This window comes from Bufo bufo, chromosome 5, assembly GCF_905171765.1.
Source record: "Bufo bufo chromosome 5, aBufBuf1.1, whole genome shotgun sequence".
NCBI classification, from domain to species: Eukaryota; Metazoa; Chordata; class Amphibia; order Anura; family Bufonidae; genus Bufo; species Bufo bufo.
In genome coordinates this window covers 552,774,885-552,794,246 of record NC_053393.1, presented here as the reverse complement: position 1 = coordinate 552,794,246, position 19,362 = coordinate 552,774,885, and the positions used below count along the sequence as shown (strand labels likewise).

Sequence of the window (19,362 nt, the reverse complement as noted above, 5' to 3'; positions counted from 1 at the left end):
GCAGTATACTGTCCTCTGTAGTGTATATATACAGTATACTGTCCTCTGTAGTATATATATACAGTATACTGTCCTCTGTAGTATATATACAGTATACTGTCCTCTGTAGTATATATACAGTATACTACCCTCTGTAGTATATATACAGTATACTGTCCTCTGTAGTATATATATACAGTATACTGTCCTCTGTAGTATATATACAGTATACTGTCCTCTGTAGTATATATACAGTATACTACCCTCTGTAGTATATATACAGTATACTGTCCTCTGTAGTATATATACAGTATACTGTCCTCTGTAGTATATATACGGCATACTGTCCTCTGTAGTATATATTTACAGTATACTGTCCTCTATAGTATATATACAGTATACTGTCCTCTGTAGTATATATACAGTATACTGTCCTCTGTAGTATATATATATACAGTATACTGTCCTCTTCAGTGTTTATTACTTTACACAATTTAGTGTCATCTGCAAAAAAATCTATTTTACTATGCAAGCCTTCTACAAGATCATTAATAAATGTATTGAAGAGAATAGGGCCCAATACTGACCCCTGAGGTACCCCACTAGTGACAGTGACCCCTCCAATACTGACCCCTGTGGTACCCCACTAGTGACAGTGACCCCTCCAATACTGACCCCTGTGGTACCCTACTAGTGACAGTGACCCCTCCAATACTGACCCCTGAGGTACCCCACTAGTGACAGTGACCCCTCCAGTACTGACCCCTGTGGTACCCCACTAGTGACAGTGACCCAATCTGAGTGTGTATCGATAATAACCACCCTCTGTTTTCTATCACTCAGCCAGTTACTTACCCACTTACAGACATTTTCTCCCAGTCCGAGCATTCTCATTTTATATACTAACCTTTTATGTGGTACAGTGTCAAATGCTTTGGAGAAGTCCAGATATACGACATCCAATGATTCGCCGCTGTCAAGTCTAGAACTTACCTCCTCATAGAAACTGATTAAATTAGTTTGCCATGACCGATCCCTCACGAAGCCATGCTGATATGGTGTTATTTGCTTATTTCCGCTGAGATGCTCTAAGATAGCATCTCTCAGAAAACCTTCAAACAGTTTACCCCCAACAGATGTTAAACTTACCGACCTATAGTTTCCAGGCTCTGTTTTTGGACCCTTTTTGAATATTGGCACCACATTTGCCATGCGCCAATCAGTGGCGGATGCAGGGGGGGGGGCAACGGGGCAATTGTCGTCCCCCCCGAGCTGGCGGCGGGGCACAGGGAGATGAACGCTTCCATTGTGGAAGCGCTCATCTCCATAGTCATCTGTATCGTCGTCCTCAGGACAGCAATACAGATGGATGTGCTGAGGCAGGGGAGGGAGAGGCGTGTCCCTTTCCCTTCCTCTGATAGGCTGCAGGCACTAGGCCGGCGCAGGCGCTCGATGACGTCATCGCGCCGCCTGAGCCGTACAGCGCGGGACACAGGCCGGAAGAGGCCTGCATCGCATCACTGACATGGAGGTAAGTATAAGTGTTTTTTTTTTAAATATATACAATACTTTTACTGGCACATGGGGGGCTATTACTGGCACGGGGGGGGGGGGGACTGTTATTGCTGGCACATGGGGGGCTGTTATTAGTGTCACGGGGGGGCTGTTATTGCTGGCACATGGGGGGCTGTTATTACTGGCACCTGGGGGGGGGCTGTTATTAATACTAGCACATGGGGGCTGTTATTAATACTGGCACATGGGGGAGCTGTTATTAATACTGGCACATGGGGGGGCTGTTATTAATACTGGCACATGGGGGTGCTGTTAATACTGGCACATGATTGGGGGCACTATAGGGGCATCTACTGAGGCCATAAAGAAGGGGTATTTTATATGGGGGGCTCTGTACAGTACAATTTTATACTAGGACACATTATGGTGGGTACTATGGGGAAGGGAGAGAGGAGCACTATGGGGTTATCTACGGGGGGCACTAAGAAGGGGTATTTTATACTTGCAAATTATGGGGGACACTGAGGGCATCTACTGGAGCATTTTATACTGGTACATTATGGGGGCACTAGGAGGAAGGAGGGTGTGGAGCACTATGGGGGCATTTACTGGGGGCACTATATAGGGGTATTTTATACTGGCATATTATGGGGGCACTATGGGGACATTAGCTCACCTGGGGGTATTACAAGGGGGTATTTTTTGCACTGTCACATTATAAGGAGAATTATTTCTACTAGGGGGGCATTATGGTGGGCTTTATTACTCCCCCATGGTATGACCCCCTAGTAGCAGCACCAGCCTCTCCCTGCCCTGCTATCCCTCTGCCCCTTCTCCAAATCCTTATTATGAAATCTTTCTCATTAGGATAAAACACATCAGCTCCACCGAGCCCCCGGCCAAAGTGTGGAAGTGGCGACCGAGACCCCCAAGGGCCAAGTAATTGTAAGTTTTCATGTGAAATATGTGTAGTCTGTTCACTGGCGCCAATCCTGTGGAACACTCCCTGTCAGTATAGAGTCTGTAAATATCAGAATCTGCACGAGGATTTCACCATCACCCAGGAATATGAAGAAGTACTGTAAATACACAATAAGGAGTGGAGTAAGGAGAGAACATTTCCTCTAAGACAGGCCAAGATGAGGAGCTGGTGGCTGTCTCTGCTGCTCGTCTCTGCTGTCACATTAAACGGCTGTCTCTCTGACACTGCAGAGCCTGAGGTCCAAGATGGAAGATCTATAGGAGACGTCATCAACCTCTACAACCAGAGGGAGGGGGTCACATACTTATATAAATCCCTGGACCAGCTGCCCCCTGTTCCACTGGAGGTAAGGCACACGGCAAGGGGGTTACCCAGAAGGCATTTTATGTAAAGCTTGTAATTTAATTGCATATAAAGGTCCTATAGGCTCCATTCATATTGAAAGCAACACTTCTGCTGGTCACTACTAGGAAGTCATGAGAAAGATCGTCTCTGGATGTGGAACTATCCTCCGAGCTCTCACAGTGCACTGCTGTATGATAAGAGGAACTGTGGATGCAGCTTTAGATGTGATTGGGGAATAAATCAGGATCAGTAGACTAAAGATTGGCAGGTGAAATTGGTTCTGCATTTATTGCAGACAAATACAGAGAAGTCATGTTCACTCCTGGAAAACAGTGAAATTGTAAACTCTTGAGGCTTCACTGTCGACTTCACCAAACAAAATATATCACAAAAGAGGCCGAAAATTTATGTTTTCATCCATCTATCATTCACAGGAAGATGAAAATACGATCAGAAGACGCTTTATCATTAAAGAGACGGTGTGCCTCAACTCAGAGAAACCTGATTTATCGCAGTGCGATTTCAAGCCCGACGGAGTGAGTAACGATAATTGAGGGAAATTTACATAAGAATCTCCAAAAATATCTGTTCTGATTGTTACATCTGTTCTGAATGTTACATCTGTTCTGATCGTTACATCTGTTCTGATCGTTACATCTGTTCTGACTGTTACATCTGTTCTGACTGTTACATCTGTTCTGACTGTTACATCTGTTCTGACTGTTACATCTGTTCTGACTGTTACATCTGTTCTGACTGTTACATCTGTTCTGATTGTTACATCTGTTCTGACTGTTACATCTGTTCTGACTGTTACATCTGTTCTGACTGTTACATCTGTTCTGATTGTTACATCTGTTCTGATTGTTACATCTGTTCTGACTGTTACATCTGTTCTGATTGTTACATCTGTTCTGACTGTTACATCTGTTCTGACTGTTACATCTGTTCTGATCGTTACATCTATTCTGATCGTTACATCTGTTCTGATCGTTACATCTGTTCTGACTGTTACATCTGTTCTGATTGTTACATCTGTTCTGACTGTTACATCTGTTCTGACTGTTACATCTGTTCTGATCGTTACATCTGTTCTGATCGTTACATCTGTTCTGACTGTTACATCTGTTCTGACTGTTACATCTGTTCTGACTGTTACATCTGTTCTGATCATTACATCTGTTCTGATCGTTACATCTGTTCTGACTGTTACATCTGTTCTGACTGTTACATCTGTTCTGATTGTTACATCTGTTCTGATCGTTACATCTGTTCTGATCGTTACATCTGTTCTGACTGTTACATCTGTTCTGATTGTTACATCTGTTCTGATTGTTACATCTGTTCTGACTGTTACATCTGTTCTGACTGTTACATCTGTTCTGATCATTACATCTGTTCTGATCGTTACTAGAGATGTCACGAACATAAAATTTTCCGTTCGCTAGCGGCGAACGCAAATTTCCGCAAATGTTTGGGAATGGGTGAACCACCATAGACTTCAATAAGCAGGCGAATTATAAAACCCACAGGGACTCTTTCTGGCCACAATAGTGATGGAAAAGTTGTTTCAAGGGGACTAACACCTGGACTGTGGCATGCCGGAAGGGGATCCATGGCAAAACTCCAATGGAAAATTACGTAGTTGACTCAGAGTCGGGTTTTAATCCATAAAGGGCATAAATCACCTAATATTCCTAAATTGTTTGGAATAACGTGCTTTAAAACATCCAGTGTGTGTATACGATCAGGTATGATGTTGTATCGATCAGGTAGTGCAAGGGTTACGCCCGCTTGACAGTGACAGACCAAACTCCCCGGTTAACGCACCGCAAACAACCGCAAACAGTCCATTTGCACAACCGCAAACTCCCCATTTGCACAAGGTTGGATACCAAGCTAGCCATGTCCCATTCCTTGTCCTCACTGACGTCATTGAAGGTCTCTTCCTCCACCCAGCCACGTACAACACCAAGGTGACAACAAGCCCCCTGGGACGCCTGCTGTGGTTGGTCTTCCAATTCCTCAAAGCCACCTTCCTCCTCTGACTCCTCTTCTTCAAACTCCTCTCTCTGCGTTGCCGCAGGCAGGGCCGGCGCCACCTGTAAGGCGACCTAGTCAGCCGCCTAGGGCGCAATTTAGCAGGGGGCGCCGGCCCGGTGTGATTTTTAAAAAAAAGTTGCCGCAAGTTATTTTTTTTTAAGTATGGCGGAGGGCCCTCCCCCGCATCAGGCGGCTGCCGCACTGCCCAATGAGAGGGACTGACAGGAGGGAAGCGCCTCTAATGTAGCGTGGTCGAGCTCTGTTCGGTCCGCGGTACAGGAGCTTTTGTTTCCTGTACCCGGCCGGACTGACAGGAAGTGCTCACTTAGTGTGCACTTCCTTTCAGTCCGGCCGGGTACAGGAAACAAATGCTCCTGTACCGCGGACCGAACAGAGCTCGGCCACGCTACACAAGAGGTGGGGGGAAATGGAATGAGAGTGACAAGGAAGGGAGGGGGGAGGAAGGAATGAGAGTGACAAGGGGGGGTGAGAGTGACAAGGGACGGGGGGGAATGATGAGAGTTACAAGGGAGTGGGGGAGGAATGAGAGTGACAGGGGGGGTGAGAGTGACAATGGAGGGGGGGGATGATGAGAGTGACAAGGGAGTGGGGGAAAGAATGAGAGTGACAAGGGGGGGAATGAGAGTGACAAGGGGGGGAAATGATGAGAGTGACAAGGGAGTGGGGGGAAGAATGAGAGTGACAAGGGGGGGAATGAGAGTGACAAGGGGGGGAATGATGAGAGTGACAAGGGAGTGGGGCGAAGAATGAGAGTGACAATGGGGGGGAATGAGAGTGATAAGGGGGGTGGTGGAATGAGAGTGACAAGGGAGGGGAAGAGGAAATGATGAGAGTAACAAGGGAGTGGGGGGAAGAATGAGAGTGACAAGGGACGGGGGAAAATGAGAGTGACAAGGGGAGGAATGAGAGTGACAAGGGGGAGGAATGAGAGTGACAAGGGAGGGGGGGATGAGAGTGACAAAGGAGGGGGGGAATGAGAGGGACAAGGGAGGGGGGAATGAGAGTGACAAGGGAGGGGGGGGAGTAAATGAGAGTGACAAGGGAGGGGGGGAGTAAATGAGAGTGACAAGGGAGGGGGGAATGAGAGTGACAAGGGGGGGGGAGAGAGTGACAAGGGAGGGGGAGAAGAGAGTGACAAGGGAGGGGGAGAAGAGAGTGACAAGGGAGTCCCCAGAGCCAGACCAAGAGCCAGACTGCAGCCAGAGACCAGATCATCTTATTGTCCTGGTGGTCAGTAGACTATGCAATATGTTTATAATTTAATTGTTTAGTTATTAATACTACACTGGAAACTAATTTACCTCACATTAAGGCTCCACCCAGCCACGTACAACACCAAGGGTCCCCGAAAGGTGACAACAAGCCCCCTGGGACGCCTGCTGTGGTTGGTCTTCCACCTCCTCAAAGCCACCTTCCTCCTCTGACTCCTCTTCTTCAGACTCCTCTCTCTGCGTTGCCGCAGGCAGGGCCGGCGCCACCTGTAAGGCGACCTAGGCAGCCGCCTAGTGCGCAATTTAGCAGGGGGCGCCGCCCGGTGCGGTTTAAAAAAACAGCGTTGCCGCAAGTTTTTTTTTTTTTTAAGTATGGCGGCTGGCCCTCCCCCGCATCGGGCGTCTGCCGCACTGCCCAGAGAGAGGGACTGACCTCCTGTCAGTCCCTCTCTCTGGGCAGTGCGGCAGCCGCCCGATGCGGGGGAGGGCCAGCCGCCATACTTAAAAAAAAAAACTTGCGGAAATGCTGTTTTAATGTAGCGTGGCCGAGCTTTGTTCGGTCCGCGGTACAGGAGCTTTTGTTTCCTGTACCCGGCCGGACTGACAGGAAGCGCTCACTTAGGAGCAGAGCTCGGCCACGCTACACTAGAGGTGGGGGGGGAAATGGAATGAGAGTGACAAGGAAGGGAGGGGGGAGGAAGGAATGAGAGTGACAAGGGGGGGGGTGAGAGTGACAAGGTGGGGGGGTGAGAGTGACAAGGGGGGATGAGAGTGACAAGGGTGGGGTGAGAGTGACAAGGGAGGGGGGGAATGATGAGAGTGACAAGGGAGTGGGGGAAGAATGAGAGTGACAAGGGGGGGAATGAGAGTGACAAGGGGGGAATGAGAGTGACAAAGGGGGGAATGAGAGTGACAAGGGAGGGGGGGAATGATGAGAGTGACAAGGGAGGGAGGGGAAATGATGAGAGTGACAAGGGAGTGGGGGGAAGAATGAGAGTGACAAGGGAGGGGGGAAAATGAGAGTGACAAGGGTGGGGTGAGAGTGACAAGGGAGGGGGGGAATGATGAGAGTGACAAGGGAGTGGGGGGAAGAATGAGAGTGACAAGGGGGGGAATGAGAGTGACAAGGGAGGGGGGGAATGATGAGAGTGACAAGGGAGGGGGGGGAAATGATGAGAGTGACAAGGGAGTGGGGGGAAGAATGAGAGTGACAAGGGAGGGGGGAAAATGAGAGTGACAAGGGGGGGATGAGAGTGACAAGGGAGGGGGGGAGGAAATTATGAGAGTGACAAGAGAGTGGGGGGAAGAATGAGAGTGACAAGGGGGGGATGAGAGTGACAAGGGATGGGGGGAGGAAATGATGAGACTGACAAGGGAGTAGGTGGAAGAATGAGAGTGACAAGGGGGGGGAATAAGAGTGACAAGGGGGGGAGGAAATGATGAGAGTGACAAGGGAGTGAAGGGAAGAATGAGAGTGACAAGCGAGGGGGGAAAATGAGAGTGACAAGGGGAGGAATGAGAGTGACAAGGGGGGAGGAATGAGAGTTACAAGGGAGGGGGGGAGGAAATGATGAGAGTGACAAGGGAGGGGGGATGAGAGTGACAAGGGAGGGGGGAGGAAATGATGAGAGTGACAAGGTAGTGGGGGGAAGAATGAGAGTGACAAGGGAGGGGGGTGAGAGTGACAAGGGAGGGGGGTGAGAGTGACAAGGGAGGGGGGAATGAGAGTGACAAGTGAGGGGGGGAGTAAATGAGAGTGACAAGAGAGGGGGGGAGTAAATGAGAGTGACAAGGGAGGGGGGAATGAGATTGACATGAGAGGGGGGGGGAGAGAGTGACAAGGGAGGGGGGGGGAGAAGAGAGTGACAAGGGAGTCCCCAGAGCCAGACCAAGAGCCAGACTGCAGCCAGTGACCAGATCATCTTATTGTCCTGGTGGTAAGTAGACAATGCAATATGTTTATAATTTAATTGTTTAGTTATTAATACTACATTGGAAACTAATTTACCTCACATTAAGGCTCCATTCACACGTCCGCAATCCGCAAAACACGGAAAGCGGCAATGTGCGTTCCACATTTTGCGGATCGCACATTGCCGGCACTAATAGAATATGCCTGTTCTTGTCCGCAATTGCGGACAAGAATAGGACATGTTCTATTTTTTTGCGGAACGGAAGTGCGGACCCGGAAGTGCGGATCCGCAATTCCGTGTCCGGGCAGCACATCGTGCAAAATGCAGAACGAAATTGCGGACGTGTGAATGGAGCCTAAAAGGACACTATAGTCCCAGAACCAGTACAGTTAATGTAGTGGTACTGGTGTCTATAGCCTGTTCCTGCAGAGAACAGACACTGTGCAGTACTGGTGGTAAAGGACACTATAGTGCCAGGAAACCAAACTCATTTTCCTGGCACTATATAGTTGTCGTGTCCCCCTCCCACCGGGCTGTAGGGGTTAAAACCTTACCTTACCTTTCTCCAGCACCGGCACTGGGAACTCTTCTACCCGATCCTCCTCTCAGCTGCGCATGCGCATGCATTCAAAACTATGTTCCGCGTCTTCCCACTGTAATTTTCACAGTGAGAATCGCGGAAGCACCTCTAGCGGCCGTCAGGGAGACGGCTACAAGAAGCTGGATTAACCCTAAGGGAAACATAGCGGTTCTTTTAATTTAAATGCTGAGAAAGGGGTGGAACATATGTGATGTCATGATATGGGCAGATCATCTGATAAGGGGGGGGGGCATTTTTTATCTTGCCTAGGGCGGCAAAAATCCTTGCACCGGCCCTGGCAATCGACGACGACAAGGCTGCTTCTGGTGGTGATGGTGACCACAACTCTTCCTCTTCATGCTCATCTACGGCCTGATCCAGCACTCTTCGCAGGGCACGCTCCAGAAAAAACACATATGGGATGAGGTCGATGATGTTGCCTTGGGTTTGGCTGACCAGGTTTGTCACCTCCGCAAAAGGACGCATGAGCCTACAGCCATTGTGCATGAGTGTTCAGTAACGCGGCCAAAAAATACCCAGCTCCGCAGAGGCTGTCCTTTTTTTTTTATTAAAAAAATCTGTTCTTACCAGTTTAATCTCTGTTTTGTCCCCTATCAGGGGCCGATGTATGGAATAGATTTTAGGAACCGGGAGATGGAAAACAATGGTTGAATGGTCCTCTTACTTCCAATTTGGGGTACTGCGCGTGCGCCGTGCAATGTACTGTGCCACCCTATATGAGTGGTATGTTAAGTATTACTATATATTAGTTTAATCCCTGTTACTTCCCCTATCAGGGGACGTGTATCGAATAGATTTTAGACAACCGCAAAGAGTTGTCAATAGTTGACACACTCATGACATAAATTTTATACCTCTATGCGTCAATCTTGGTGTAGTGATGACTGTGCTCGTGCGCACGTTTGGGAGATTGCAGGCGATGGCGGTTTTTCAAAGGCTATGGTCGTGCTGAGGTAGTTCAGTGACAGTTAAGTGACCCAGAAAACAATGATTCTGCAGTGTGGGCCCATTGTTGGCCTAGTAGGCTTTAATGATCACCTTAGATGATCACAAAGAAAATGTATGTTTATTCTATGAAAAATTATCCAGCCGATCGCTTTTGGTCTGTTCACAATGAAGCAACGACCTTATCATCTGGGGTGTGCCAACATTGCCATTGCCAACACACTCATAGAGGTGATCGCTTCATTGTGATACGCAAGCCCCTTCACCACAACAAGGTAACGATCACGAAGGGGAATTGACACATGTATGTGCCTTTTTTTTTTGTTTTGTTTTTGCAGCCACAGTGCAGCACCAGAGGCCAAAAAAATTAGGCATGTACACATGCCTGAAAAATTAGGTATTGTTACAGCCGCTGCATTGTGGCTTGAACCCTAGTTGGTGGCGGGGAAGTCACGCAAGTCATCCGGCATGCAGAGATTAAATACAGCAGCGTGGGGACCATTTTTAGCCCAAGGCATCTCATCAGGCCTTTTTTAGTCAAATGCATCCCCCACTGTCAGTCCCTTCGGGATCCATGCCTCATTCATCTTAATAAAGGTGAGGTAATCTAGACTTTTTTGACCGAGGCGACTTCTCTTCTCAGTGACAATACCTCCTGCTGCACTGAAGGTCCTTTCTGACAGGACACTTGAAGCGGGGCAGGCCAGAAGTTCTATCGCAAATTGGGATAGCTCAGGCCACAGGTCAAGCCTGCACACCCAGTAGTCAAGGGGTGCATCGCTCCTCAGAGTGTCGATATCTGCAGTTAAGGCGAGGTAGTCTGCTACCTGTCGGTCGAGTCGTTCTCTAAGGCTGGATCCCGAAGGGCTGTGGCGATGCGTAGGACTTAAAAAGCTCTGCATGTCCTCCATCAACAACACGTCTGTAAAGCGTCCTGTCCTTGCCAGCATGGTCGTGGTAGGAGGAGGATTACTTTCACCTCTTCCCCTGTTAGATTCCCGTTGTGCTGTGACATCCCCCTTATACGCTGTGTAAAGCATACTTTTTAACTTGTTTTGGAACTGCTGCATCTGCAAGGTGCTGTGCCACCCGATATGAGTGGTGGGCAGTGGGCACAGTACAGTCTGTGGGCCTGACACTCACTGGCAGGCAACTGCAATTATATTACAGAGGAAAAATTAAATGAATTTTTTATCTGCAAGGTACTGTGCCACCCGATATGAGTGGTGGGCAGTGGGCACAGTACAGTCAGTGGGCCTGACACACACTGGCAGGCAACTGCAATTATATTACAGAGAAAAAATTACAAACCGGATTCCAAAAAAGTTGGGACACTATACAAATCGTGAATAAAAACTGAATGCAATGATGTGGAGATGCCAACTTCTAATATTTTATTCAGAATAGAACATAAATCACGGAACAAAAGTTTAAACTGAGAAAATGTACCATTTTAAGGGAAAAATATGTTGAATACGAATTTCATGGTGTCAACAAATCCCCAAAAAGTTGGGACAAGGCCATTTTCACCACTGTGTGGCATCTCCCCTTCTTCTTACAACACTCAACAGACGTCTGGGGACCGAGGAGACCAGTTTCTCAGGTTTAGAAATAGGAATGCTCTCCCATTCTTGTCTAATACAGGCCTCTAACTGTTCAATCGTCTTGGGCCTTCTTTGTTGCACCTTCCTCTTTATGATGCGCCAAATGTTCTCTATAGGTGAAAGATCTGGACTGCAGACTGGCCATTTCAGTACCTGGATCCTTCTCCTACGCAGCCATGATGTTGTGATTGATGCAGAATGTGGTCTGGCATTATCTTGTTGAAAAATGCAGGGTCTTCCCTGAAAGAGATGACGTCTGGATGGGAGCATATGTTGTTCTAGAACCTGAATATATTTTTCTGCATTGATGGTGCCTTTCCAGACATGCAAGCTGCCCATGCCACACGCACTCATGCAACCCCATACCATCAGAGATGCAGGCTTCTGAACTGAGCGTTGATAATAACTTGGGTTGTCCTTGTCCTCTTTGGTCCGGATGACATGGCGTCCCAGATTTCCAAAAAGAACTTTGAATCGTGACTCGTCTGACCACAGAACAGTCTTCCATTTTGCCACACTCCATTTTAAATGATCCCTGGCCCAGTGAAAACGCCTGAGCTTATGGATCTTGCTTAGAAATGGCTTCTTCTTTGCACTGTAGAGTTTCAGCTGGCAGCGGCGGATGGCACGGTGGATTGTGTTCACTGACAATGGTTTCTGGAAGTATTCCTGAGCCCATTCTGTGATTTCCTTTACAGTAGCATTCCTGTTTGTGGTGCAGTGTCGTTTAATGGCCCGGAGATCACGGGCATCCAGTATGTGTCACAGCCAGACAGTTGAGAAGCTCTGACAGGAGCCTTTCAGATCCTCCTCCTTGAATTTCTTTGTTTTGGTTTAGTTTCTCATCTCGTTAGTCTATCTCAGCTGTCATGCTGTTGGACTGATTGCTGCCCTTTAAGTTCCTCCCCAGAATGCAGTAGTGTGCGGCTTATACAACTTCCTGGAGTGTGTGTGCATGCTGTTCCTTGTTCCCGGTCCACAGTCCCCAGTCGTCTGCAAGATAAGTTCTGTTTATGTATTTATGATTTTCTGTTTTCTGGATCCAGGTGACCCTGACTCCATCCGTGTCTGTGTAGGGAGCCGGTGGTCGTGTCCCCTCACTATTGTAGGGTCTTCAGGTGTAAGATAGTCGAGGTACGTGGATATGCGCCCATCCACCTTTGGGGTGGTCGCATAGGCTGAGCAATAAGGGAGAGCAGCAGGTCTCTTGCAGGGGTCTCCCCTTTTGTTCCTTAGTTGTGGATCCAGTGAGTCATTGTTTATATTATTGTCTTGTTTCCTGTACACCATCCGTGACATTATAAGCCGCCAAAACCGTCTCAAGCATGGATCCGGTTTCACTTTTGGCTGAGCGCTTCCAGGGTCTTTCATTGGAGGTAGCTGATCTCCGTAAGACTTTTTCTCAGTTTCAAGTGACCGGTTCAGCTTGCGTTCATGGAGTTTGTTCTGAGCCTAAGATCTCGCTCCCGGATACGTTCTCCGGGGGTAGTGAGTATTTTGTGCGTTTTAGAGAGGCTTGCAAACTCCATTTTCGCCTTCTTCCCCATTCCTCTGGTGATGAAAAACGGAGGGTGGGGATCATTATATCGCTGCTCAGGGGTAACGCTCAATCCTGGGCCTTTTCGCTGCCGGAGGGGGCACGGCCCCTTCGTTCAGTGGATGAATTCTTTTTAGCCCTGGGTCAGATATATGATGATCCGGATCGTATTGCTCTGGCTGAGTCTAGACTACGTCTGTTATGCCAGGGTAAACAATCCGCAGAGATATACTGCTCAGAATTTCGGAGATGGGCAGCTGATACTGGTTGGAATGATGCTGCACTCCGAAGTCAATTTTGCCATGGTCTTTCAGAGAGATTGAAAGATGCATTTGCCTTTCATGAGAGACCTACCTCCTTGGATTCTGCTATGTCTCAGGCCGTTCGTATTGACAGGCGTCTTAGAGAGAGAGGAGAGATCTCTCCTTCCTGTCATACTCAGTCCCAGGACAGTGCAACGGTCTCTTTCTGTGCGCAGGGGTCTCAGTCGCTGTCAGCCCCTTCTGAGCAGGAGCCCATGCAGCTGGGGTTGATAGCCTCTGACAATAGAAGATTCAGCCCGCAGGGGAGGGTTTGTTTTTGTTGTGGAGGTATAAATCATTTGGCAAATGTTTGTCCCTCTAGGAGATTCAGGCAGTTTTCTGGGAGTAATAAAGAAACTAAAAGGAAAAAATCTTTTAAAAATGTTCCGTCTGTTACTATTGGCAGGGTTGAGGCGGAAATTGAAGGTTTTCCGTTTGCTTGTAGTTCCCGTTTTGTCCTGCCTGCTAGGGTGGCGCTAGAGAGCAAAAGCATTTTTTGTGAGATTTTTGTGGATAGTGGAGCAGCTGTCAATCTCATTGATAATCAATTTGCAAAAACTCATGGTTTCCAGGTATGCACTTTGGGAAAGGATATTCCTGTTTTTGCTATTGATTCCGCTCCACTTTCTCAGAAATCATTAAAGGGCATAGTTCACAATATCCGTTTAATTGTCAGTGATGCTCATGTTGAGGATGTGTCATGTTTCGTCCTTAGCGGTTTGCCTACTCCTCTAGTGTTGGGGCTACCCTGGCTCACTAAACATAACCCCACCATTGATTGGCAAGCGAGGCAAATAAATGGTTGGAGTGACTTTTGCAGAGAGAATTGCCTCATGACATCTGTTTCTGAGGTTTCTACTAAGACTGTACCACCTTTCCTCTCTGAATTTTCGGATGTCTTCTCTGAGAGTGGAGTTCAGGATTTGCCCCCGCACAGGGAGTATGATTGCCATATTAATCTCATCCCAGGCGCCAAGCTGCCTAAATCTCGTTTATACAATCTTTCCCAACCTGAGAGGGTCGCTATGCGTGCTTATATCTCTGAGAGTCTGAGAAAAGGACACATACGACCCTCGAAGTCACCTGTTGCCGCTGGTTTTTTCTTTGTTAAGAAAAAAGATGGTTCTTTAAGACCTTGTCTGGATTTCAGGGAGCTGAACAGTATCACTATTCGTGACCCTTATCCGCTTCCTCTGATCCCGGACCTGTTTAACCAAGTTGTTGGGGCTAAAGTCTTTTCCAAATTAGACCTAAGAGGGGCATACAACCTGGTCAGGGTCAGAGAAGGAGACGAATGGAAGACGGCTTTCAATACCCCTGAGGGCCATTTTGAGAATTTGGTTATGCCTTTTGGTTTGATGAATGCCCCAGCCGTTTTTCAGCATTTCGTGAACAGCATTTTTTATCATTTAATGGGAAAATTTGTATTAGTGTATTTGGATGACATTTAGATTTTTTCTCCTGATTTCAAGACTCATAAGGAACATTTACGTCAGGTCTTGCTCTTCCTGCGGGAGAATAAATTATACGCGAAACTGGAAAAATGTGTGTTTGCGGTTCCAGAAATTCAATTTCTGGGGTTTCTTGTCTCCGCCTCTGGTTTTCGCATAGACCCTGAGAAGGTACGCGCTGTGCTTGAGTGGGAGCTTCCTGAGAATCAGAAGGCGCTGATGCGTTTTTTGGGCTTTGCCAATTATTGCAGGAAATGTATTTTGAATTATTCCTCTGTTGTTAAACCACTCACTGATATGACCAGAAAGGGGGTAGATTTTTCTTCCTGGTCGGTAGAGGCGCGTAAGGCCTTTTCTAATATCAAGGAGAGTTTTGCTTCCGCTCCCATCCTGGTACAACCTGATATTTCGTTACCCTTCATAGTTGAGGTTGATGCTTCTGAGGTAGGGGTGGGTGCGGTCTTGTCTCAGGGTTCCTCTCCTGCCAAATGGCAACCGTGTGCCTTTTTCTCAAAGAAACTCTCCTCCGCAGAGAGAAATTATGATGTGGGAGATAGGGAATTGTTGGCCATCAAGTTGGCTTTTGAAGAATGGCGCCATTGGCTAGAGGGAGCCCTATTACTGTGTTTACTGACCATAAAAATCTGGCCTACTTGGAGTCAGCCAAGCGTCTGAACCCGAGACAGGCCAGATGGTCTTTGTTCTTTTCAAGGTTTAATTTTGTTGTCACGTTCCGCCCTGGGGTTAAGAATGTGAAGGCAGATGCCCTGTCACGTTGTTTTCCGGGAGGTGGGAATTTTGAAGACCCGGGTCCCATTTTGGCTGAAGGTGTGGTGGTCTCTGCTCTTTTTCCTGAATTGGAGGCAGAGGTGCAGGCAGCCCAGTCAGAGGCTCCTGATCTTTGTCCTGGGAGGTTGTTTGTGCCTCTCGCTTTGAGACACAAGATTTTTAAGGAACACCACGATACGGTCCTTGCTGGGCACCCGGGGGCAAGAGCCACACTGGATCTCATCGCTCGGAGATTCTGGTGGCCTGCGCTTCGTAAGTCGGTTGAGGGTTTTGTGGCAGCTTGCGAGACTTGCGCTCGTGCCAAAGTCCCTCATTCACGGCCATCAGGTCCTCTCCTTCCCTTACCCATTCCTTCCCGTCCTTGGACACATCTGTCCATGGACTTCATAACGGACTTGCCTCGTTCCTCGGGGAAGACTGTGATTCTGGTGGTGGTGGACCGTTTTAGCAAAATGGTGCATTTCATCCCTTTTCCTGGTTTGCCCAATGCTAAGACGCTGGCGCAGGCATTTATTGACCACATTGTCAAATTGCATGGTATTCCTTCAGACATAGTCTCTGATAGGGGCACGCAGTTTGTTTCCAGATTCTGGAAGGCTTTCTGTTCTCGCTTGGAGGTTCGGTTGTCATTCTCTTCTGCTTTCCACCCGCAGTCGAATGGCCAGACAGAGCGCGTCAATCAGAATCTGGAGACATATCTGCGCTGTTTTGTGGCGGAGAATCAGGAGGATTGGTGTTCTTTTTTGTCCCTTGCTGAGTTTGCTTTAAATAACCGTCGTCAGGAGTCCTCTGATAAGTCACCATTTTTTGGTGCATATGGGTTTCATCCGCAGTTTGGGACTTTCTCGGGAGAGGGGTCTTCCGGTTTACCTGATGAGGACAGATTCTCCTCGTCTTTGTCATCTATTTGGCAAAAGATTCAGGATAATCTAAAGAGCATGAGTGAGAGATATAAGCGTGTGGCAGATAAGAGACGTGTGCCTGGTCCGGACCTGAATGTTGGTGATCTGGTGTGGTTGTCTACCAAGAATATCAGATTGAAGGTTCCCTCCTGGAAGTTGGGTCCTAGGTTTATTGGGCCTTACAAGATCCTGTCTGTCATCAATCCTGTTGCCTACCGTCTTGATCTTCCTCAGACTTGGAAGATCCATAATGTTTTTCATAAGTCATTATTGAAACCTTATGTTCAACCTATTGTGCCCTCGCCTTTGCCTCCTCCTCCGATTGTGGTTGATGGAAATCTTGAATTTCAGGTCTCTAGGATTGTGGATTCTCGTCTTGTCCGCGGTTCCCTCCAGTACCTCGTTCATTGGGAGGGTTATGGTCCTGAGGAGAGGATGTGGGTCCCAGTGACTGACATTAAGGCCTCTCGTCTCATCAAGGCTTTCCATAGGTCCCATCCTGAGAAGGTGGGCTCTGAGTGTCCGGAGTCCACTCGTAGAGGGAGGGGTACTGTCACAGCCAGACAGTTGAGAAGCTCTGACAGGAGCCTTTCAGATCCTCCTCCTTGAATTTCTTTGTTTTGGTTTAGTTTCTCATCTCGCTAGTCTATCTCAGCTGTCATGCTGTTGGACTGATTGCTGCCCTTTAAGTTCCTCCCCAGAATGCAGTAGTGTGCGGCTTATACAACTTCCTGGAGTGTGTGTGCATGCTGTTCCTTGTTCCCAGTCCACAGTCCCCAGTCGTCTGCAAGATAAGTTCTGTTTATGTATTTATGATTTTCTGTTTTCTGGATTTAGGTGACCCTGACTCCCTCCGTGTCTGTGTAGGGAGCCGGTGGTCGTGTCCCCTCACTATTGTAGGGTCTTCAGGTGTAAGATAGTTGAGGTACGTGGATATGCACCCATCCACCTTTGGGGTGGTCGCATAGGCTGAGCAATAAGGGAGAGCAGCAGGTCTCTTGCAGGGGTCTCCCCTTTTGTTCCTTAGTTGTGGATCCAGTGAGTCATTGTTTATATTATTGTCTTGTTTCCTGTACACCATCCGTGACAGTATGGTTTTACGGCCTTGACCCTTACGCACAGAGATTGTTCCAGATTCTCTGAATCTTCGGATGATGTTATGCACAGTTGATGATGATAGATGCAAAGTCTTTGCAATTTTTCGCTGGGTAACACCTTTCTGATATTGCTCCACTATCTTTCTGCGCAACATTGTGGGAATTGGTGATCCTCTACCCATTTTGGCTTCTGAGAGACACTGCCACTCTGAGAAGCTCTTTTTATACCCAATCATGTTGCCAATTGACCTAATTAGTGTTAATTGGTCTTCCAGCTCTTCGTTATGCTCAAATTTACTTTTTCCAGCCTCTTATTGCTACTTGTCCCAACTTTTTGGGGATTTGTTGACAACGTGAAAATTGGAATCAACGTATTTTTCCTTTAAAATGATACATTTACTCGGATTAAACGTTTGATCTGTCATCTACGTTCTATTACAAATAAAATATTGACATTTGCCATCTCCACATCATTGCATTCAGTTTTTATTCACAATTTGTTTAGTGTCCCAACTTTTTTGGAATCTGGTTTGTAAATGACTTTTTTATCTGCAAGGTACTGTGCCACCCGATATGAGTGGTGGGCACTGGCAGTGGGCACAGTACAGTCAGTGGGCCTGACAAACACTGGCAGGCAACTGCAATTATATTAAAGGGAAAAATGTAAATGACTTTTTTATCTGCAAGGTACTGTGCCACCCTATATGAGTGGTGGGCACACAGTACAGTCTGTGGGCCTGTGGCCTCTCACACACGGGCAGGCAACTGCAATATATATATAGAAAAAAATATATAAAAGCAGACTGATGTACCAGCGCTAAAAAGAGCTTTTTGGGGTGCTGTCAGGACGCTGTCCTTACAGCAGATGAGTCTTTGAGGACTGGAGTGGACACAGAACACTGGCCTAGCTAACGATTCCACTATTAATTCAGCAGCAGCAGCACTGTCCCTGCTCTAAATAACACTGCAGCTTCAGAATGAATCTAAGATGGCTGCCGTCCTTGCTTTTTGATAGGAGGTGGGAGGGTCTGGGAGGGAGGGTATGCTGATTGGCTGGAATGTGTCTGCTGACTGTGAGGTACAGGGTCGAAGTTTGCTCAATGATGAGGTATAGGGGGCGGATCGAACATTGCATATGTTCGCCCACCGCGGCGAACGCGAACAAGCGATGTTCGCCAGGAACTGCTCGCCAGCGAATAGTTCGGGACATCTCTAATCGTTACATCTGTTCTGACTGTTACATCTGTTCTGACTGTTACATCTGTTCGGACTGTTACATCTGTTCTGACTGTTACATCTGTTCTGACTGTTACATCTGTTCTGATCGTTACATCTGTTCTGATTGTTACATCTGTTCTGACTGTTACATCTGTTCTGATTGTTACATCTGTTCTGATCGTTACATCTGTTCTGACTGTTACATCTGTTCTGATTGTTACATCTGTTCTGATTGTTACATCTGTTCTGACTGTTACATCTGTTCTGATCGTTACATCTGTTCTGACTGTTACATCTGTTCTGATTGTTACATCTGTTCTGACTGTTACATCTGTTCTGACTGTTACATCTGTTCTGACTGTTACATATGTTCTGACTGTTACATATGTTCTGATTGTTACATCTGTTCTGACTGTTACATCTGTTCTGACTGTTACATATGTTCTGATTGTTACATCTGTTCTGACTGTTACATCTGTTCTGATTGTTACATCTGTTCTGACTGTTACATCTGTTCTGACTGTTACATCTGTTCTGACTGTTACATCTGTTCTGACTGTTACATCTGTTCTGATTGTTACATCTGTTCTGACTGTTACATCTGTTCTGACTGTTACATCTGTTCTGATTGTTACATCTGTTCTGACTGTTACATCTGTTCTGACTGTTACATCTGTTCTGATCGTTACATCTGTTCTGACTGTTACATCTGTTCTGACTGTTACATATGTTCTGACTGTTACATCTGTTCTGACTGTTACATCTGTTCTGACTGTTACATAAGTTCTGACTGTTACATCTGTTCTGACTGTTACATCTGTTCTGACTGTTACATCTGTTCTGATTGTTACATCTGTTCTGACTGTTACATCTGTTCTGACTGTTACATCTGTTCTGACTGTTACAT

The 19,362-nt window shown here is 47.1% G+C and overlaps 1 protein-coding gene across 2 annotated transcripts in view; it reads left to right on the top strand.

The window, feature by feature from the left end:
* Positions 1–2,599: 2,599 nt before the first annotated feature.
* LOC121000824 (cathelicidin-6-like) overlaps positions 2,600–19,362 on the top strand; it is a 128,910-nt gene continuing 112,147 nt past the window's right edge. The window contains exons 1-2 of one of the 2 annotated variants that reach the window (XM_040431499.1): positions 2,600–2,822; positions 3,256–3,357. In XM_040431499.1, coding sequence (XP_040287433.1) covers positions 2,634–2,822; positions 3,256–3,357 — 291 coding nt within the window. In that variant the 5' untranslated portion in view covers positions 2,600–2,633. The remainder of the gene's footprint in view (positions 2,823–3,255; positions 3,358–19,362) is intronic. The other variant, XM_040431498.1, reaches the window with a different exon arrangement.